Source organism: Nymphalis io, chromosome 23 (genome assembly GCF_905147045.1).
Source record: "Nymphalis io chromosome 23, ilAglIoxx1.1, whole genome shotgun sequence".
Classification (NCBI taxonomy): domain Eukaryota; kingdom Metazoa; phylum Arthropoda; class Insecta; order Lepidoptera; family Nymphalidae; genus Nymphalis; species Nymphalis io.
This window is the reverse complement of record NC_065910.1, coordinates 4524274-4548220: the sequence shown is the minus strand read 5'-3', so window position 1 is coordinate 4548220 and position 23947 is coordinate 4524274. Positions and strand designations below refer to the sequence as shown.

Below are 23947 nucleotides of genomic sequence, written 5' to 3'. Positions count from 1 at the left end.
ATCGCGATGACAAGATTTCCTATCTGTTTAGTATAGGTTAAGGACATTTTTGGTCAAAATAAAGTACACCCTTTGGATCTAGGGAACAAGTTCTTTAATGCCACCTGAAAAACTACTATAATATATAAAACTTGTAGAGCGTTTTGGAGGAGGAGGTTTTAGTACTTAAAATTATTTTTTAAGTATCTGCGCATTGCAGTAACACCTGTTTTAAATTTAGTCTATTGACGTGACAAGCGTGAATTTTATCTTCTTGGTACACATATTAATATAAATTATTATACATTATAATTGATTTAAAGCAGAAGTTTACTGGTGGTAGAGCTTTGTGCAAACCCGTCTGGTTAGATACCACCCAATCATAAAATATTCTACCACCACACAGCAATATTCATTATTGTTGTGTTTTAATTGGAAGGGTAAGTGAGCCAGGGTGACTACAGGCGGAAAGGACATAACATCTTAATTCCCAAAGTGCCACCAACCTTACATTGGTGATGTAAGCAATGGTTAATATTTCTTACGCGCGCCAATCTCTATGAGCGGTGGCAACAACTAACCATCAGGCGTTCCAAGTGGCCGTCCACCTACTTATATTATAAATATATATATATAATATAAAGTATTATAATACATAATATAGAATAAAAGTTTTCGTTCTAAATTTTTATATTTAAACATAACAAAAGATTTAACAGGAAATACACTGTGTTTATTTTTATAATAGAAAGGCAAAACATTTCGCGCGATTGCGGAGATAGCAAACGTGTACATCGTTACAGTACATCAAAACAAACATTTTACTATTCTAGTGAATTTGGAAGAATTCCAGAGTACCGTTTTGTATAACAGATTAAGAATCGTATTCAAACTCATTATTTTAACCATTAAATATTTTATATTCAATTTGTTCGTTGTATTTTATTTTAAAGATTTTATTCTGTTTATAAAATTAATAAATTACATAATAATAATTGATATGACTGTGATAGAATTTGCGGATTTTAAACGAATTAAATTTCAAGCCTAAATAAACCAAGTAAGATTTATAAGGTTACATATTGTGAATAGATCAATTAATATCGACATATATAGCATTAATAGGATTAATAAAAATAATGAATCGGAGCCATAAAATATCAAAATATATGAAAACAGTACTTAGTATTGTTGTGTTCCAGTTTAAATGATGAGTGAGCCTGTGTAACTACAAGTTACATAACATCTCAATTGACAAGGTTGTTGAGGCATTAACGATGTAAGAGATGGTTAATATTTCCGTCCGTATTCTATATAAAAATATATACATTATAAGGCTATCAAATTCATTATTTATATTTCATAAGATTTTTTTAATAATTATTAATTTAGATTTCTTGCATTAAATATATTTTATTTTGTTTCAGGTCCAAAATAGAAACCGATATCGTTTAATTTAAAAATGGAATCTTGGCGAGGATGCAATCAGATACGGCAAGAAAGAATAAGAATTTCATGAATAAAATGTTAATAGAAAAAAGAAAATTAAAAGAAAACCATTAGATAAATTCGATTTAAATAATTATGATATAAGCATCGATAAATTAGTAAATAATGTTAGTAAAGTGATAAATTAAACAGTGAGTATTGTTGTATCAAAAGTGAGAAGTGTAAATAGAAAAATGTTCAAAATGACAGTTCTACTTCAAGCTCTCGTTATCTGCATGACCTGTATATCTTTGCAGTTTATAGGTAAGTTATATTCATATTACTATAACTAATATATAGATGCCATAATTAAAAAAAAAAATATAATGATATTTTCAAATTTAAAACTCGGGTATGATTTTATCAGTCGTTGACATATAATGTTCACTTGGTGGGCTTTGTGCAAGCCCGTCACGCAGAAGGAACATAACATCTTAGTTTCCAAGGTTGGTGCCGCATTGGTAATGTAAGGAATATTTAATATTTCTTACGGCTCCAAAGTCTATGGGCGATGATAACCACTTACCAGTCAATCTAAAGTAACAGCCTGTGAATGTCCCACTGCTGGGCTAAGGCCTCCTCTCCCTTTTTGAGGAGAAGGTTTGGACCTTATTCTTATTATTTCTTAGTCAACCTAACTATAATATAAAAAAGCCAACTACGCGGGACGTGTGAATGTACTCAAGTAGGTGCGCAAACTCTGCGCTCAAAATTTCACTCTGTATTATCTTACTCATTAACCAGGAGGGTGGCAATACGTAACGATAGTAAAAGCCAAAAGTCTCTATTTAATATAGAAGCGTTACACTTACTTATGTTAAAAAACTACCACCGGTTCGGAGATAAACACCTCAGACCTGAGAATAACCGGTGAAATAAACTCAACGGGATTTTTATTATATCTCATTATTTACAATTACAAGTAATATACAACAATAGCAGAATAATATTTTTTTTATTCATTTGAAAAAACCTGGTGGCAATCGTTTCATTCCCAAGGCGTGCAATCATTTAAAAAGTAGTTAGTACACAACCAATGCACACAAGCGTTCCTTAACAATTCTTTTAAATTTAACAATTGAATGTTTTTGAACGTTTGAACGATCCTGTTGTAAAAGCGTATACATTGTCACATAAAAGACTTACTAACCCTGTATAATCTGGTAATAGTGGTTGTAAGCTTATACTTTTTTCCTGGTGTTAAAAGTATGCACGTCACAATTTCTGGGAAAATCTTTTATGTTTTTATGAAATATATGTTGAGAAGCGACAGTCATTATTTTAATTTCTTTACATATTAGTGAATCTTTGGGCCCAGGTTATAAATTGCACGAATACCCGTCTTCAGTTATGAGTTTAGTCGCAGAATCAACGGCTTCACATACTTTCCGAGGCAAAGGAGTGTAAACAGACTACTTTCAAACTCCGGGATGGCTACTTTAAAAGCAAAACTCAATAACTTTTTATTGACCCGGGATTTTATTGCATATGTAACCTTAAACTATATATTACACTAAGCACTTAAGTTTGTTTAGTACAACAAAAAACAAAAACAGTTTTATATAATAGTATAGTTGTATATAGTACGTGTGTGGTGTATTTCAGAATGTTTGTTCTCATTTTGCAGTATCAACTTGTTAGTGAAATTTCACAACAGCTCTTGGAATATGTTCACGAATAACTACTCCTTGATAGTTATATGTTGCTGTAACAATATCAAGATTCGGTTCTCTATTTCCACGTGTTTATATTGCATTACAACGATGTTGATTTTAATACTTACTAAGCTAATAAGAAATAATATCAAAAAACTAAAAAACTATGTACTTAATTTTTAACGATGATATACTCGTATGTTTTAAGCGTTTATTTAACTTCACCAAATATTGCAAATAAACAATATAGTATAAATATCATTTTTTATTTCTAAATAAAAATTGTTCTGATAAATGTTTTTTTCACATTGATTTTTATATTTTTATAAAAAAATACTAATATTCCTACTGTTTACCCCGGTTAAGCAAAAAGCTTGTGCTTAAGAAACAGTACAATTTATATCCCAAAAGCTGGATAGTAGCACAAGGGTTTAGAATTAAACCTCTGACTTCCACATAACTCGCGTATTTGTGTTGAGCTTTTGCGGCTTAAATATCTATTGATTTGATTACATCAAGCATTTCCAGTAAAATACGACGTACAGTCGAAGCCCTAACTTATGAATGTTCAGTTCTTCGTAATAGCATAACCGTAATTCGATTTCTTAGAAAATATATCGAAACATATTACATATTATTCTCGAATTGAAATCGAATAATTAGAATTTTCGACTAAGTGAATGATATTTAAGACAATTTAGAATAATAAGACAAAAAGTGATAATGGGATTACATTTTAATCACTTCATGGCAATGCAATGTAAAACGACTCTGATTTAATATTATGTCTTTAACTTTTCTGAAAAATATGCAGTCTACGAAGATTGGTAGACCCAATATTAATGCGTTCGAAGCTACTTTTGTTTATATACAAAAATAGCTAACACTTTTTTATTTTCTATTTCTATGGTTAGATAACCCTTTAGTAATGTAACGAACTGCCTCGTTTGTCTAGTGGCTAGTTGTAAGGCCACAGACCTGGAGGGTCTGGGTTCGATTCCCAGGTCGGGCCAATAAAAAGTTATTGGGTTTTTCCTTCAGAAAATTCTCAGTAGCAGCTCAGAGTCTGGAAGTTGGAAGTGTGTACATTCCCGTTACTCGAAAAGCACATAAAGCCGTTGGGCCTGCTTCTGAAGTCTTTCCGGTCGTGTCAGATTATCGTCCCTTTACTTTGGTCGCCGTGCCCGAAATCGTTCTGGAGGACATTATTATTATTATTAGTAATCGAACGATCATAAGTTAAAACAGAACAAGTCTATAAGTTCCACTGCTCACATAAATTTATAACATTCGAGTATTATATTTTATACGTTTTTCAGTGGCATAAGTCCTTACGCCATTCATGAAATGTCATTAGCTTTCAAGTATCAGATAGTGCCATATATTGCTAGTAGATTGCTTTACACTTAAAACTATTATATAGCCGATTCTTATTAAATCTAGTAAGAGGGATTTTTTATGTTAGATTTTTCTGTTTATACATTTTCATTTAAAAACTTCAACTATACCGAACACCGATTATTTAATAAAATAGCATTAGTGAGAAACGTTTCACTCCCAAGTAACAAATAAACTAGTTGACCTCAAATTCAACCCTGAAAGACCCTTATTTTTATTATATTTACATTGCCTAAAAAAGTTTCAGTGAAAAAAAGGCATACAAATTTCAATTCATCACGGAAAATATAAACCGAAATGTTTATATACTTTTCTTATTGTCAGAGCAACGAGTACTCGTGTACCACTTTTAGTGTGCAAAGCACCTATGATGCGTGACTTAATCGTCCTACTTCTACCCGCTTTGAATATTGAATTCACGAGGGTTTGGAAGGAATTTTATGCCGTGTAAAGCTCTTATTATATTCAGAATATAATACAGATTAAATATTATATACATATTTTTCTTACAGTGGAATTAAAAATATCCCATCATTACTTAAGCTAAATTTATATTAATAAATTAAAAAAAGTTGTTATTGTGACTTAACTTTTTTTTCTCTTTTATTTTATAGGATAGGTAGGCGGACGAGCATATGTGCCATCTGATAGTAAGTGGTCACCAACGCCCATAGACATTGGCATTGAACAACCTTGGGAACTAAGATGTTATATCCCTTGTGCCTGTAATTACATAGGCTCACTCACCCTTCAAACTGAAACACAACAATACCAAGTACTGCTGTTCTACGATATAAACATTGCCGATTGTTGCACATATTTCCGTGGGCACCTGGAAAAATGATACAAAACGTAATAATTTAATTTACATTATATTATTACGTTTTGTATACATTATATACGTTATAGTTTAGAGAACATATATATTATTACAATGATTAAATCTACTATTGTTATATTTTTTCATATACTATCTTATAATATCCCAAATATACACAGCATATTATAATGTTAAGCTCAGGGTGAAATTCTAAACATATAACAAAGTAATTTTATGTATAAAAAAAATTTATTGTCTGTCGAAAAAAACCTAAAATAATTTGAATAAAGTTTATTATTTAAAAGTTTGTCTGTATTGTACCATCAATAGTTGTTGATGGTACAATAACCATTTAAATAAAAGTTAATAGTAAGTAAGTTATATAGTTAATAGTAAATTTGATTCCAAATTATTCATACCAGTATTAAAACATGATAAAATTCCAGATCGCATTTGCATTTAAAGCAAAATATGCAGCGAAATCAAAAATGAAAAAGAGCATTTTAACGCACAAACTTCACAAGTATAGCCAGAGGCCAACACAAAAGCGTTAAAAGCAAAAAGCGCTTCATATTTCGAATGCACCACGTGCCAACCCTCCGGTCCGAAAATTCGAGGCCTTCCAAAATAATTTAACCAAAAAGTTCCACTGGAATACTCAAAGGCATACATTGTTAGTGAACCACAAGATCTGATATCTCATTAGAGTATGAGGATATTTTGTTGTGTCTCTCTTATGAATTTCCTTGCTCTTATTTATGCACATAGTCCCTTTAAATAAAAGCAGTGCTACATTTATACATTTATTTTATTTTAAGACATGTGATTATTGATTTGATTTAAATTAAACCAAAATATTCTTAAGTAGGCTGATAATGAAACTTTTCAATCGTCATATTACAGTATTGAATGAAATAATCTTCTGTTTTAAGTTACCTTCGCCTATAAATACTGGCTTCAGTGCTAAGACTCCATCTTAGCTGGTGTGGAATTCTGTCTGTTACTAAAAACCCTTCTTCCATATTGCCAAGTATATTATAAATATTTGAATTACTAGATAGCAGCGATCTGTCTGTCTGAAAAAAAATATTAACTTAAAAAAGGCAGTTATTTTGAAATCACAGATAGACAATTTTTTTTATACATTAAAAGTAACATTTCTGTCTTTGAATCAGACTTGTAAACTTTGAAGATGAAAGATTTTTTGTACTTCCGCTGTTGTACATGCCCTTTTTCTTAAGTAACTACACTAACAAATTTATTACATATTAACTATATACTTATGAAAAGTATAAAAGCATATAAAATAAAAGGCACAGTTATAGATTTATATAATAACTCGCTGACCCGGTAATGTTGTTCTGTCATATAAATTATATTTACTGAATAGTTTGAATTTTAAATTAAAAGTAACGAATTTATTGTAAGTGTGTTGGGATGGGATCTATGACAGAAAAAGGAAAGGAGCGTTGTAGACGATAGCCGCTGGTAAAAACAAAAAAACACCAAACATTCATTTTCTCAATTCAATGTATTTCATTAATGTAATGGACATATTCATTGTTTGATTAAAATTTAAATGTAAAATGAAAAAAATAATATATTTTTATTTTAAAGCAGTTAATTAATTTCGAAGAGCAATTGAGTGTACGATATTTTTTGTCAATCCGTCTTTAGCCAACACAAATAAACTCGATGGTTTGCCCACCCGAGAACATTCCACATATCCGTGTGACACAAACGGACATCGTTTGGCCTTGCGACTTATTGATTGTCATTATACATATATACATAAAGCATCACCCTGCGAAATTTTTTATGCGTTTATTTATTATTGTTTTCTTAGGTTATGTCTCGTCTCATCCCAAATTATGAGACAGAACTTTTGAAAAAGGTGGTGGTGGTGGTTATTTGTTTTATTTTTATTATTGGTAAATGGTCACCTCCACCCATATACATTGGCACTATAAAAATATTAGCCATACATCGCGAATACGCCATCAACCTTGGGAACTAAATTGTCCCTTGTGACTGTAGTTACACTGGCGCCCTTTAAGCCGGAACACAACAATACTAAATATTGCTGTTTGGCGGTATAATATGGGATAAACTATTACATATAAATGAAACATAATCTTTGCGCTGGCTATTTCGCTGTCGCATCGTTGGCCATCACCATAATTTTTCTTCTTGCGCGAGAAAGTTAATTTTGCCGTGACTCCTAAGATATTAATTTAAATTAATCCTTTTATAATTCCATTGAGGCAACCGCGTCTTTTTATTGCCTTTAAATCGATTCAATTATTAGCAACTAACAGTTTCTATTAAAACATACAAATTGAATTACTGCTAAATATTTTTTGAAATATAGCTTAATATTTTACACAACTCGAGATGATTTATTTCACACAAACTATATAAACAAACAAAGTCTATTCAAAGGTGGCGCTGCTAACAGAATTCAAATGAAATTAAGTTTTACTTTTTGCGTTAAATAATTAAATTTGATTCAGAATGATGATGACGTTATTATTTCTAAAGAATTTTATTTTAAATATTCTCAAAGTAATTTAAGCCCTTTAACAATAAATTAAACATCAAAAATGTCTTTGAAAGTCGAGCAATAAAAACAGAATCTACTATAAATTAAATATTGTTATAATTGCTTGATAAACAATGGTCATTGGTTTCGTTTTTTTTCTTTCGATAGTTTTTTTGACGCTGAGCATATGATTATACTATCATTTCTCTGGTTATATGTCAATAGTAAACACTCGAATCATGTGTATATTGAATGTATACTTGAATTAATTTACATGATTTATTAACTTATTTTTCAAGATTGCATTATTTACACTTGCGACAATTTCGGTTTCTTGACTTTCCTCCATAAAATTGCGATGAAGACACGATTTAAGTCAGGTGTAAATTAAAATGATAACAAAAAAACAATGTACGATTGGGGAAGAAGAGACCCGGGGAGGAACGAAGTCCTTTGTGATATTTTTTCGAATAGACTTCAGGAACAGCCTTGCTACTGGATACGTGCCGATGAGCAAACCATTCAATGGTGATATGATCACACGCTCATTTCCGTTATTTTGTTGGATTTGTTCGTCTGTTCCTTCTACTCTATTATTACGCATGCTTGATGCTTTATTAGTTTGACGGCCCAAATGGGCCCCCATGCGTCTTGCTGGCATTTTCACTGTAACACACACACACACACACACAAATAGATCAAATTGTTGTATTTACTGATAAAAACGGTATACCGATAATGTATTTGATCTTTTAGTATTTTACCAACCTTTTCAATATCATAAAACACGTTTATATTTCTTATCAATTAAATAAATCATTAAATATTTTGCAAATTTTTAAATGTCAAAATGACGCGATGCTTCTCGTGAATGTCGTAGACGAAAGTTCAATGAGGTTCACTATAAGTAATTATTTTGATACTCTCATACAAAAATACTAAATTCGTGATTACAAAATGGGATGATGGGTTAGAACATGACATGACATGTATCTTTTGACGCTTAATCTAAATAAAATACAAAATAAAAAAAATGACAAATATAGGAAATAAAATGTGGATAGGGACACCCTTAAGTGGTATGAAATATACTTAACGACCGATTCTCATACCTCCCAAATATACATAACAAATTTCATAAATATCGGTCGAGTCGTTTCGAAGAAGTTCGACCACAAACACCGTGACACGAGATTTTTTTATATTAGATTGTTTTATACTTTAATGAAGTAAACTTATTAAAAATATTATATATAGTCTACTAATACCTCAATAATTTTTGTTGCTCTCTATGCATTGATAATTATATTTTTATCAATTGTATTAAATTAAATTTAATATTTTATTTTATATCGTATCATCAACTCTGTTATTATTTTTATGTAATATTTCACATAAAATAAAACGTTTGAGTGTTATGAAAAAAATGTCCCAAGGGAATATGAATTTTATAGTCGAAAGAATATTTTTTGCTGTATTTACGAACCGAGCTTTCAACTTAATAAGACAAGTGAAGGCATTTGTAGGCAACGCTTATATATTTTCTACTAATGTCAGACACTGTAACGCAATCTGTATATACTGTGGGTATCAGCATTATATAAAATCCTTGTAGATGTTTATCAATAAAATGAAATATAATTATGTAAACTTCATATTACTGTATATAAAACATAAATATATATATGCGAAAGTAGTTCGGCCTCTTTGTTATATAATCAACAATTTCAAAGAAGCAGACAAAGGTCTTCGCACCCTTCCAGGAGATGGTTTGAAGTATATGCCACTGCGCTGCTTTAATTTGAGTTGGGGAATACACATGTTACAAAATCTTTCTTGAACTTAAAATATCTATAGTTGGAGAAATGTTCCTTGAGAATATCAGGAGTAGCCGACTTCAGTCTAAAGAACATCAACATCTTATCGATATAGTTTATTTGATATAGCCGGTGTAGTCTGAGTGACATATTATAACCAAAGGTTTTTACGACTGATAGCAACAGCCTGTGAATATCCCACTGCTGGGCTAAGTTGTTCTCCTTTTTGGGGAGAAAGTTTGGTGCCATGCTGCGTCAATGGGAGTTTCCACTCGATGTTTTCCTTCTCCACCGATCACGAGATATTTTTCTTAATAAACACAAATTAAGCACATGAAATATTGCATAGTAGTGTTTGCTCGAGTTTGAACATAATCGGTTAAGGTTCTCGTCTCCTAACCACTGGGCTAAAAAAAGTTCTTGCGAATTACCAATGCTTAGAAAATGTAATAAAACTAAATTTTTCAATATCAATAACAGTGTGTAAAAAATAGTCTAACAATTTTTTATAAAAACTCAACAGGTATTTAAGTATTTGAAGTAACCAAGCACTCTTATATTATAAAAGAAATCTTCACAATGAAATAAAAACAGCTTTGCTTTTATTATTTTCTGTTAACTGCGTAGACATTTTTCTTATTTCTCTTTTTATTGTTCTAATAATAAAGCACTAAATTCTGAAGGCCTTCATAAATTCTGAATGGGAGTCGTTAAAGCTAGTCTTTTATTTACCTGCTTAATACAATTAAGTGTGATAGTATTTTATTAGTAGTTTCATTATAGCTATAAACAGCACTACACACATATTGTAACCATATGTATATTTTCTGATTCCTTGTAGCGAAATGTTATACCCTAAAATTTAAATTGTCATTATTTGTTTACTATATGGCTATAAAAAGATTCCTTTCATTCCTTCAAAATAACACATATTTTAATTAAGTTCTTACAAGATCTGTGATGATGATGATGTGTATATAAGAGCTGCCTTATTAGTGTAAGTTTTAGCATTTACGGTTATGTAATAAGAGGTCCCGAGTTTGAATTCACGGTTAAAAAAAACTGGTTATTTCGAGATTTTTCTGCTTCTAGCAGGTTTTCTGATAATAGCAATATAACAACAAGTCGTTTAGTGCCTGATAACCTTGATCGTGTTTGATTTCTGTCAAAAAAGATTATAAGTGTGAAAAAATAATTAAATTATCGCCAATGACGTTTTTGTATTGAAATAAAAGTTCTTATTTCAATTTATATGAAATTTAATTTATTATTTTAAGCTTCTTTTGTGATTAAGACACTTATAATAGAATGGCCGTGAAGGAGGCTGATTTACAATCAAACTTCTTTCTATAAAAATATTTTGCTAGCAATTGAAGCGATTCGATACTTGAAATATTATCAAGATAAAATTATAAATGGAATTAAATGGCTAGACAACAATGAATCATCCTCGGCAATAGATTTTTTTTATTCCACTTCGCGTGTTACAATTTTGAAGCGATGCTTAGAGAAATAAATAAAATTAAACCCAAATAACACGTTATTGGTATTACGATCCGGTACCAAAATTTACAGAATTTACAAATTTGATAAATAGCGTGAGTATTTCGACGGCTTCCGACGGCTTCCAGGCTTGTTATTTCGAAATGAAGTGTGCTAAGAGAATAAAATTCAGAAAAGGAGTTTCGTGAAAATAAATTAATTTTGCTCAAATGAAGAATGCATAAGACCGAATACATATTTAGAATCAAATTGATTAACTAAATTATAATATAAATAAATCAAGACAAGAACCTCTGAATTTGAATAATATCCTCCAGACCGATTTCGGCCACGGCGGCCAATCTCAAGAGAGATTAGCCAACTACGCAGGAGATATTATAGTGCACAAGTTTGTGTGCAAACACAGGTGCACTTTCTATTCCCTAACTCTCTTAATCCGATGAGGCAATCCGACACGACCGGAAAGAGTTCAGGTGCAGGACCAACGGCTTTACGTACTTTCCAAGGCACGGGAGTGTACACACTCCCAACTTCCAGTTTTCAGGCTACTACTGAGAATTTTCTGACAGAAAAACTCAATAACTTTTTATTGGCATGACCAGGGAATTGAACCCACGACCTCCAAGTCTACGGTCTTACATCAAGCCAATAGACCAACGAGGTCATTCAGTCATTAAATTATATCATATGCAGTAATAAGTATACACCTTGTTCTCCATAGATTTTATATTAAGGCAAAGAGCGTCTTGTACATAGTTTTTATAGTTATTGGAACATGCTACTCCATCCTTAGGGACGTCTAAGTTTCTTGTCGATTCTATCCGGTAGAATAAACAACCAGCAGCTACACGTAGAAGTTCTTATCAAGTATTAATTGGTGACAGCCGCACATAGATGATGAATATAGAAAAGTGAGAAGTAGGTATGTCAGTTATATGCGATGACAAAATGATAATTTACTAAATATATACCTACATATGTTTACTGATCGTCCTCATTTATTGGCTTTTGTTTAAGCCCGTCTTCATTAATACCATGTTAGAGCGTCACGGTAATATGCGCCTGTAATCTCGTGAAGCCATTCCATTCTATATTCTATAGTTTTTAAATCGCATCTCACATTAAATATATTAATTACGTCGCCAATACGAACATATCCTACAACTAAATTCGTTTCATAAAATATTTTATAAAAATGTGGACCATTTTTGATCCTTAACAAAAACCGAACTGTATTATATATTACATACTACACGAAAAGCTGCTTCTATCGTAAAACTCCTATAAACTGTAAATGGAGCTGAGTTTTTCGTTACGCCTGTATGGACCATAAGCCTAAAGGGCCTATATAAGGAGTCATAGTTGCGTCATAACTGTGTACTGGGAAACACTATATAATTATAATAAAATAATATATAAAAACTAATTTTGTACTATATATATAAGTTTAGTATTTTTTTATTCCAAATTTCTCTTCAATTCTGTTTGAATCCCTTTTGTTCTTTATATTTTATGAAATTTAAATTTAGAATGATATTAATCAAAAATGAATTCCTGTTCTGCGGGTACCAAATTCTATAGAATAAAACGTACAGTAATATATTCTAAATGCAGTTTAAATAACAATAAATATTATTTGTAGTAAATATATGTAGGTACTAATTTTGAGTGGAGTTTATTTAGTGTAGCAGTCAGGTCAATAGCACCAACATAAGTTCAACCATGTTATGTAATGGAATTTAACCCATCAGATATTTTTCGTTTTGCTTCGCTTATACTACATTTTTTGACATCACATAAACTGACAACTTTATTATAAATAAAGTGCTCTTTAAATGTACCGAAGCGTCTACCAACGGGAGTATTTATATTTCGTACTTCAATTTTGGACACTTGGTTAAAAAGATTTTGATAATATTGATTGTTTTGATTTGATAAATCTAGGCAAGAACCTCTGAATTTGAACTTGCTTAATAGGTGCTTATACATCAAAATACATCTCTAATAATAAGATCGGAAGACCTTGCCCAGCAATATCGGATGTTTACTTAGTAAATTTAAAATACAAAAAAATATTTACTACAGATTAAGTCCGACAAATTCTACTCGAGATTAAACGTTTATGAATGAGATAATTTTGTAATCAACCAAAGATCCCTTCTCGGTTGTTTACGACAATGTTCCGTACAAAATAAGCTGTCCTAATTTTATGGACTGTTTAAGGCTTAATATTATTAAACAAGAAAGTAGTTGGAGTACCAATTTGCCTCTTTAAAAGTTTCGCTGCCAGCGGAGCTACTTTTGCAGTTGTTCAAGTATTTTTGTCACGGACGACCTTTTATTTGGGGTAATTGGCTGCGATTAGATTATGCTTTTATTATCTTATGTCAATGATTTTCCAGAACTCTCAGATAAATTTAAATGGACTTCAATTTATGCTTTTTTTTAAATTGTTAATTTGTCTTATTTAAATTTAGGAAACATACATTGTACCTTATTTCATCGGCTGCAATTTATCTCTGCATTATCATACAATAACAATGCAAATTTTCGCCCTTAAATGATCGTTGTTAAGTGTCAGGTAGATTATTTATAAATTAATATTTTTAAAATTAAAATTAGGTAGTCGGACAGGCAAATGGGCCACTTGATGGAAAATGGTCACTCTTGGCCACCGCCAATAGACATTGGGACCGCAAAATTATTAACATCCCCTTATATCGCCAATGCGCCCTAAACTTAACTAAGATATATCACTTTCGTCTGTAATTACATTGGTTAATTTACCTTCCACAACCTTCCTAAATATTGCTGTTTGGTGGTAGATTATGTAATGAGTAAGTGCTATCTACCCAGACGGGCTTGCGCAAAGCTCTACCACCAAATAAAATGGTTTTCAACGGACACAAGGGAGATGTGGTGACCACTTAACATCAGGTGGCCTATTTGCCCGTCCGCCAACCTATAACACAAAAAGAAAGTCGCCATTGTGATACGTTTATCTTTTAAATATTACAATCAATGTTGCATATCACTTTCTGACATTTAACGATCGGTTTCTGCGGTAAGTAGGTAAGGATACGGGCAATTACAATGCGAAAATAACTCGCTGTACGAAACTGTTTTAAATTAATAAATAGAGGGGTATCTAGGAATAATGTAGGTTATATAGGATAATCTAGGTTAGATACCTGAAAACAAAAAATATTTCACAACTGACCATGAGTTTGTTGTTAACACATAATAATTATTAGATCTGATAAAATTCAGTTGCGTGCATGTTAACATCACCAATCAAGCGTCATTATGATTGCATTTATAGATTGATAAGTTTTTTTTTTTTTTTATAATGTCGGTCTGCGTACCGTCTACTATAATATGAGTACAAACTATTAATAAGGCAAATTAGTTATATATATTAAAATACATTAACATGACAAACGATTCATATGTATAATGTTACTAAATTAAACGTTTATCTAATCCTACATCATCCCTACATTTATCGTACCCTAATAATTTATCCGTACAACCTTAGTCAACGAATACTAAATTGTTACGTCAACTAGATAGAATGGGATTTTATTAGATGAAAAATGTTTGGTGTGTGAGTTACTCGGTCTGTTTATCTTCTATACTCATAAATGAGGAGTTTTTTTTTTTGTAATGCCCAACCGGTAAAACTATTAAATCAATATACATTATATACATAAAGCTTATACCAAAAGATGCAGCACGTTTCGGTAAAGGGTTTTGTATATATCGTTATTATATAATTATTTATACTTCACAGTTTCATCCGCTTTAAATTTCGAAAATTAACGAGACAAACGTGACTTGGAAGCTGTTATTTATTATATATGAATTGAGCTAATTGCATAAGGGACATCACAGATTATATAGTTGGCGGTGCCTTGATGGTGTTATAAGGTATTTTCTTGACATTACCTGTGGTAAATGGTCACCTTGACAATTTACCACCTGACTGATATGTCTTTACATTTTGAAAATAATTTTAGAAAAAGACCGGTAGTAATGATAGACTATACTAAATTTTCATCAAATGCTTTCGGAACCGGTTGACTTCCTTAGTTACTCGGAATATGTGCTAGTTGTGTTTCTTGTTGTCTAGTGCCAGTAGTCTTCGTTGGATTCTGGATTCCTTAGCTTGTCTGGATGGTGTTAAACCAGTTATTCTGCTGCACTTCACCATACTATGTTACGCATGTTAGCAATTGTTATTTCAATGTTAGGAGCACTTTTGCCGATTAAAACCAATGAATTTCGATAAGACATATGTTCGAATGGACCATAAGCTCACGGTATTTAAGTTAATGTAACAAATTTATTTAATGTTCAACTAATGGATTCGTAATACTTTGGATAATCGGCTTACGTAGTGTTTTATGTTCATTTTGTTATTATATTATTTGAAATAAAGTACCAGTTATTGTTAATTTATATTTTAATTAATTATTTATTGGTTTACCTTACTTGTTAGCTGTGGTTATTTTCATTTCTGTTTTTAATTTATCGAGCCTTTATTATGAAATATATTGTCATTGTAATAATTGTATACCGTCGTCGACTACTTTTACCTAAATGAAATTAAAAAGATTGTGAAAATAAAATGAATATACAAATTCCTGTGCTTATGTACTTTGTTTTTTTTTTAATTGTATGAGCACAATAATTACTTCTCTTTGATCTTGTGGCTAACGATTTCAAGGTATTTTAGCTGAAACTTGTTTCATAATTTTCATCACATACAACAACAGTGGAGTATTTTTTTATTTGATAATTTTTTCTTTTTTCAAAGGATGACTGGAAAAGATTCCAAATTAGGATAAGCCCGCCTTTGTACACTTTAATTTACTTTTTAGTTAATGTCTGTTAAATAATATTCTTTCAAGCAGATTACAATTTAGATAACATCATGGATTCTATGTAATAATATAAGTAAAATATGCTAATACTGTCACGGTACTGATTTTATAACAGCTTAGTTACGTGAGTACTTTGGGTGATTTTTTTTATGATATATTTACGAGTTTTCTTTCATACTTGATGAGCCGGTTGGCGTGGTTGGTAGATACTTGCCTTTCACGCCGAAGGTTGTGGGTTCGATTCCCACCCAGCACATTTGTGTGCATGAACATGTCTGTTTGTCCTGAGTCTGGGTGTAATTATCTATATAAGTATGTATTTACAAAAGAAAAGTAGTATATGTAGTATATCAGTTGTCTGGTTTCCATAGTACAAGCTTTGTACAAGCTTAATTTGGGATCAGATGGCCGTGTGTGAAAAATGTCCCATAATATTATTATTATTATTATACTTTATCCTCTTTTTGAAAGAACTCGCTTATATTTCTTATTCATATCGTTGACCGATTAAGTCAAATTTAACAAATGAGTTCCTTAAACTGATATTTGTATCGCATGCTACACTTTTCTATTAGCATAGAATGTCAAGCTAAAACATATATTTATTTTTAAAGAATAAGTAGGTGGACGAGGATATGGGCCACCTGATGGTAAGTAATCATCAACGCTCATATACATTGGCAATGTAAAAAATGTTAACAATCGCTTACATCGCCAATGCGCCAACAACCTTGGGATCTAAGATGTTCTGTCCCATGTGAATGTAATTACACTGGCTCACTCACTTTTTAAACCAGAACACTACAATACCAGGTATTGTTGTTTTGCGGTAGAATATCTGATGAGTGGGTGGTTCCTACTCAGACGAGCTTGCACAAAGCCTTACCACTAGTAAAAATTGATTCATGATTCATAAGTACTTGTAGAAGTGTATTAGATTTTTTTTATTAAATTTTATTAGTATTAGCAATCCTTACATACGTGTACCTGTTCCTGGCTCACTCATCCTTTAAACTGGACCACAACAATAGGTACTAATTTATGATGAGTGGATGGTACATACCCAGACGGGCTTGCACCAAGGAAACCTACCACTAAGTTGAGTACAATTACACATGTGTATTATAATTTCAGCTATTTGAGAATATTTTAGTTGGAATATTTTGAATAGTGTGTGTGTAATATTTCGTATAATATATTATTTATCAATCGAAGGGATCGATAGTAGGATACAAGTGAACGATGCCTTTTTCATAAAACTCATAAATTATGACTTTTCTTTATATACCCGTTAAAGGCGTTGCGGCGTACTTCAATCAATCAAGAGACAGACGGTTATACATACAGTCGAAAAGGATGAGATATTTGAAACTATTTTGGACTAAAACGTTGACAAGGTTGAATTTGCATGCTATTTTTCTTATGGAAAAAAATCTTCATTTATTTAATAATTATTTATATAATTTCGTATTACATATACTAAGTAAAAAGGCTCTCAGCCCTTTAAAGGAAAAAGACAGGAAAAAGAAAAATTAAAAACAATAATAATTAAAATATACATCGTAACAGCCTGTAAATGTCCCACTGCTGGGCAATATTATATCTGGTGGTATCTATTTTACTGTCCCATCGAATTATAAAAATTGAAAAATTCACTTTTGTTAGCACTAACCATTGTGCATTAATCAACTACGCGAGACATATTATAATATGTCCCGCGTAGTTGATTAGTCTCCCATGAGAATGGTAGCCGTTAGCAGGGTCGACCAGAGGTCATGATTATCATTTATAACACCAATTAAAGCTTTTAATAGAATAACTTCATTCTGTTTATATATATATTATAGTAATGTATTCCAGTCAACTTTAAGATTAAGAAAAACAAATGTATTTTATATCTCTTAACATGAAAACATACCTTTGAAGTTGATTCAGTTTTAGGCAATAAAACCGATATAACGATCAAGTGCTTAATAATCGGCTATCTCCAAAAAAAAACTTTTGTTTTCTAAAGTAACGTATTAAATTTAGAAAAATGCAAATTTTACGGAAATTTTAAATAATCTATCAAGCAGTTGAAGTTTTTTTTTTATTACATCCTTTTCCTCCGTACGTCACCAAGACTCATCTATTTGCGTGTATTTCTTGACTTGAAAAACGTTTTATTTGCAACATTTTATGCGATAAATCTTTTCATCGCCACGTCATTTGTCAATCTCAATTTACCGATAAAAGCCTTTATGATTTACACTGTTTGTAGTTTAGGGTATTCCTAAGGCCACTAAATATATTTAAATAAAATTAACATTAACAAGTATTAAACTTCCTCTAAAACGTATATAACGCAAGTATGTCGGCTTTAATTTTAATAGTATCGCTTTTATTATTTATTATATATAGTTTCTTCAATTCATAAGTTTTGTTATAAGTAGAGAATATATTAAGTAGAAAAATTACATGGCCTCAATTGATATATTTTTTTTTTTTTATAGAATAGGAAGGCGGACGAGCATATGGGCCACCTGATGGTAAGTGGTCACCAACGCTCTTAGACATTAGCATTGTAAGAAAGTCAACCATCGCTTACATATCCAATGCGCCACCAACCTTGGGAACTAAGATTTTATGTCCCTTGTGCCTGTAATTACACTGGCTCACTCACCCTTCAAACCGGAACACAACAATATCAAGTATTGCTGTTTTGCGGTAGAATATCTGATGAGTGGGTGGTACCTACCCAGACGAGCTTGCACAAAGCCCTACCACCAGTAAACTCTATTCAACTGATTTATGAGTGTCAACAATCTTGACATTGGAATTTGAATATATTTTTATGTCTTTCACAATTACCCCGGTAGTTTAACACAGTTCACTTTTATCTTATTAATGATTATAAATATTAGAACAAAGAGGTTGTTGATGTACTTTGTATGTATGAGGAAAACTTTTATTTTATATTAGTTCGTGGGAATATGTATTATTCACTTTCCTTAGAAGATGATATTTTAGAAATGCTATCTATCGTATTAGTTATGTTAAAAATATATAAATAAATTCGTTAATAGTTCTGACAGACATTTTCATTCTAAGATAATAAAGAATTTATTAAATACATATTTTTAACTTGGTAGGGTTTTGTGCAGGTCTATCTGGTAGGGTACCATATACGCACAATACTTGTAACAAACAACAATTTTACTCTATAACATCTTCACGATGTTATAGAGTATCACGATGTTATGTTACTCCAGAGGTAGCTGACCCATTAACGGTATAAAAAGTAGTTCTTTTATTTTAATTAAACAAAACATACACATCAATATATTTAGTTGATAAATACGTTATAACATTGCTTAATATTAAAATCAACGATCAACTTAACTCATCAATACAGTTTTAAGGACTAAAGGCCTCCTCTCCTCTTTTTGAGGAGAAGGTTTGGAGCTTATTCTACCACGCTGCTCCAATGCGGGTTGGTAGAATTCACATGTGGCAGAATTTAAGTGAAATTCTGAAATTCTTTAACCGTACCGTAACCGTAACAGCCTGTGAATGTCCCACTGCAAGGCTAAAGGCCTCCTCTCCTCTTTTTGAATTTTAGTGAAATTAGACACATGCAGGTTTCCTCACGATGCTTTCCTTCACCGTAAAGCACGAGATGTATTATAATCACAAATTAAGCACATGAAAATTCAGTGGTGCTTGCCCGGGTTTGAACCCACAATCATCGGTTAAGATTCATGCGTTCTTACCACAGGGCCATCTCGGCTTTTAATTATTTAACCTCACTTAATAATAATAATAAATTTTATTTTATTTCCACCCACAAAAGCATCCTAATAAAAAAACAATGTAATTTCCTAGCAAATAAATTATCTGTTCGAATTTAATAATATTGCTCGAAGATGAACAGGAATGCCTAACATTACAACAAAGTTTTCGTTTATGTAAAGGTAAAATATAAAGGTATCATACCTAAGAACTTGGTATTATTCATCGATCATATTTTATGTTACGTACTTACAGACATTAATGTTATTTTCGTAAGAACGAAGTTATTGATAAGGCATCACAAGCTATATCTCTTAAGTAATAAAGGTATTTTTGTCGATTAGATATACGTTTTATTTTCAATTAGTTTATGTTGTTATATTCAGAATTACTTGTACGACGAGCCGGTTGGCGTTGTTGGTAGATACTTGTCTTTCACGCCGATGGTTGTGGATTCGATTCCCACCCAGGACAGACATTTATGTGCATGAACATATCTGTGTGTAATTATCCATATAACTATGTATTTACAAAACAAAAGTAGTATATGTAGTATATCAGTTGTCCGGTTTCCATAGCACAAGCTTTGTACAAGCTTAATTTGGAATCAGATGGCCGTGTGTGAAAAATGTCCCAGGATATTATTATTATAAATTAATAACATTATTTTTAATTACAGAGCCAAGCAGGTCCAGTGCATAGAACATTGGTGATAGGGCTTTTCGTAAGCCCGTCATGGTAGTTACCACCCATTTATCACATATTCAACTGCCAAACAGCAATACTTTATTTGTATTTTGGTTTGAAAGTAGGTGGGCTAGTGTAACTACAGGCATAAGGGACATTACATTTTAGTTCCCAAGGTTTAATGAATGATTAATTTTTCTTATAGCGCCAATGTCTATGGTCGATGGTGACCATTTACCATCAGTAAACCCATTTGACCGTCCGCCTTCCTATTTTATAAGAAAATGACAGATGATAATTATAATAATAAATGAAGTATTTTAAAAAAAATGCTCCAAGCAATAACCTGTTAATTTTATAAAAAAGTTTGTATGTTTGTTTTAAATTACGCAAACATACTTAAACAGATTTGGATAGAATTTGGATAATATGATTATAACCTCATTCACATGCATTTTAATTATTTTCTTTCGTAATATTAAATATCGAAATTCAAATAAAAATACTAAAGAAAATGCAAATACAGATTTAAATTCATTCATAAAACGATTACGCTTCTTAAACTCGGTATAAAATGACTCACAAACAACTTTTTCATTACGCCGCGTTCTATCACAGAGAAAAATGGCTTACATCAAATGGGGTCCTCAAACGCAATCCAATAATAATAAAAACTGCCATAAAACGTGTATTATTTATCGTCAACTGTAACCCGTAGTCAACTTAAAAGAATAATGGTCCCACAAATGTACCGCTAAGCTAATCTAACAACGACGGGATTTATGCTTTGACAGAAATATCCTGCGATATTTTGTCGACAGATTCAGGGCTCTTTGGTCACTATTCAGTATTGTTTTTAACCCGTTTACTTTTTTTAAGCAGAGCCCAGCATATTTTTCAAAAGTTCATTTTTTTCAAAATCATATTCAAAAGTATGAAGGTTTTGAGTTAAATATCTTTTGTTGTTTATTTATGTACAGTAACAGCCTGTTAATGTCTCACTGCTGGGCTAAGGCCTCCTCTCCCATTTTGAGGAGAAGGTTTAGAGCTTATTCCATAACGCTGCTCCAATGCGGGTTGGTAGAATACACATGTGACATAATTTTAATGAAATTAGACATATGCAGGTGTATGTTTACGTAGCTATAGTTTAAATATATAATCTTAGAAACTCGGAAACTACCATTCTATTTAGAATAATTCTTTCTATATTAACTAGTTCGTGTCACGAGGAAGCTTATAGGGTTTTTATAACTTAGTGCTTTGGAGTGTCGCAGTTATCATAAATGTCAAACAGATAAGCATTCTATAAATTTAACGCGGGTGAAACAATGTGCAACTATTATTTTATATTTATAAATATAAATCAATTAAACAAATACACAATACTGATAACCTAAGTAAAAGGCGGCGAGAGCGCCGGCGAGTCCCACATACCCCCCCACCACATGTATGTTTACCGTTATGAAGTAGCTTTCCAACATTTTATATGATGTTTTATATATTTCATATATATAACCTCATGTGTGTCATGAATTATAAACACCAATTAAATACATGAAAATTCAGTGAATTTGAACCCGCAATCAGCGGTTTATATTCACGCAATCTAACCACTGGGCTTGTTCGGTCAACTGCCTATTAATTATGAATCTATAATGAATAGGATAACTTATTTTAATTTACATAAATAGAATCGACATATTTGAATACATATAAGTGTCAAATTTCATGGTGATCAGTGATAAGTTGTTAAAGTCTATAGTCATATCTATTTTTTATTATTTATTTATAATATTATATTATCAACACCAACAAGAAGTACAATAATAAATACAATTGAGTCTTTAAATATGACGTTATACAAATCAAGTGTATCCTTAATTATAGGTGTTGTAAAATATATCAACATTTCGAGTTGACAAAAATAATAATTTTAAAAATTATAATATTTATAACAAATAGAAAAGATATTAACAATTAATCAACTTCTATTTTAAATATAAATCTAAATTAAATAAATAAGTTCATTTGTCTCGATGTTTATTAAAAAAATTGTCTCGACACGTATTAAATTTCAATACAATGTGTACAAAATGTAAACCGTGAACAAAGCTATTCGTTTGAAATATATAAAATGTTGGAAAGCTACTTTATAGCGGTAAACATACGTGCACGCAATGAATATAAAATTAAACTTTGATAATAATTTTGGTGCACGGTGATCTGTTTTACAATACCTGATTCGATAATGTAAAACAGCTCATCGTATAAAGCTAATTCTGACTACAAAGGTAACCTCCTACCATTATGTAGTTAAATTTCTAATACGTCGGCATACTGGTCACCTGAAAGTAAAAGGTTACCACTCCCTCTAGAGATAAAATATTAAACATTATACAAATCTCAAAACTACGATGTTTACTTTATACTATATATTTTACTTTTTATACTATATATTTATTTACTTTATACTTTATACTATATATATTTTTACTACGATATTACTTGTTTCTGTAGTTACACTGGCTTACTCATCTTTTAAATAAGAACATAACAATATCAAGTATTTGATTTTTGACAACAGAATATGTGTTGAGCCCTTCTACCAAGTGATCGCTTGTGTTTTTTTTTTTTTTTTTTTTTTTTTTTTTTTTTTTTTTTTTTTTTTTTTTTTTTTTTTTTTTTTTTTTTGCGACTTTAGAGAAAATATTATTTACCATACATAGACTGGATCTCCATAGTTATGGCATCCAATTAAATTGTGTCCAATTCTCTGAAGTGCTACGTCTACTCGCCTTGAGCGACCGGTACGTTGTCTGTAAAGATTCAGTACAAACGTTCGTAGTTCAAAGAATTCTAAAATTAATTAATTATTTGCTAGGAAACGACTCTTTTGCTATTGAAATATATTTGTGCTACATGCTTAGCAATTTAACATTGTAGTAGCTACTAGTCCTTATCAAGCAGTACCTTAATTAGTGCCCCTTGAAATTGGTTAATTAAGTTTTTAATATCATAAGATAATTAAGTTTAATAAAAAAAAGGAGTAATAAAATCAGTATTATGCCAATGATCTTCTCGTACTATGTTAATGGGACATATTGAACGTCCAGCGCCTTTTATTTCTTATGCATTTACATTTAAAACATCTTTTTTTTATAGTATAGGTAGGCGGACAAGCATATGGGCCACCTGATGGGAATTGGTCACCAACGCTCATAGACATTGGCAATGTAAAAAATATTAACCATCGCTTACATCACCAGAGTCACCAACCTTGGAAACTAAGATGTCCCTTGTGCCTGTAATTACACTGACTGGCTTACTCTTTCTTCAAACCGGAATACCAAGTACTGCTTTCTTGCAGGATAAATAATATTTTAATTATAATAATACCC

General features: G+C 31.2%; 2 protein-coding genes across 2 annotated transcripts in view; one reads left to right on the top strand and one right to left on the bottom strand.

Annotated features, from left to right (window-relative positions):
- The window catches only part of LOC126777663 (UBX domain-containing protein 6), a 410195-nt gene that overhangs the window by 29282 nt on the left and 356966 nt on the right, over window positions 1-23947 (bottom strand). The gene's annotated exons all lie outside the window — the stretch shown is intronic.
- The window catches only part of LOC126777687 (uncharacterized), an 89570-nt gene continuing 67248 nt past the window's right edge, over window positions 1626-23947 (top strand). Inside the window, exon 1 of the mRNA XM_050500825.1 lies at window positions 1626-1731. Within this exon, the coding sequence (XP_050356782.1) occupies window positions 1662-1731 (70 nt within the window). The 5' untranslated portion in view covers window positions 1626-1661. The remainder of the gene's footprint in view (window positions 1732-23947) is intronic.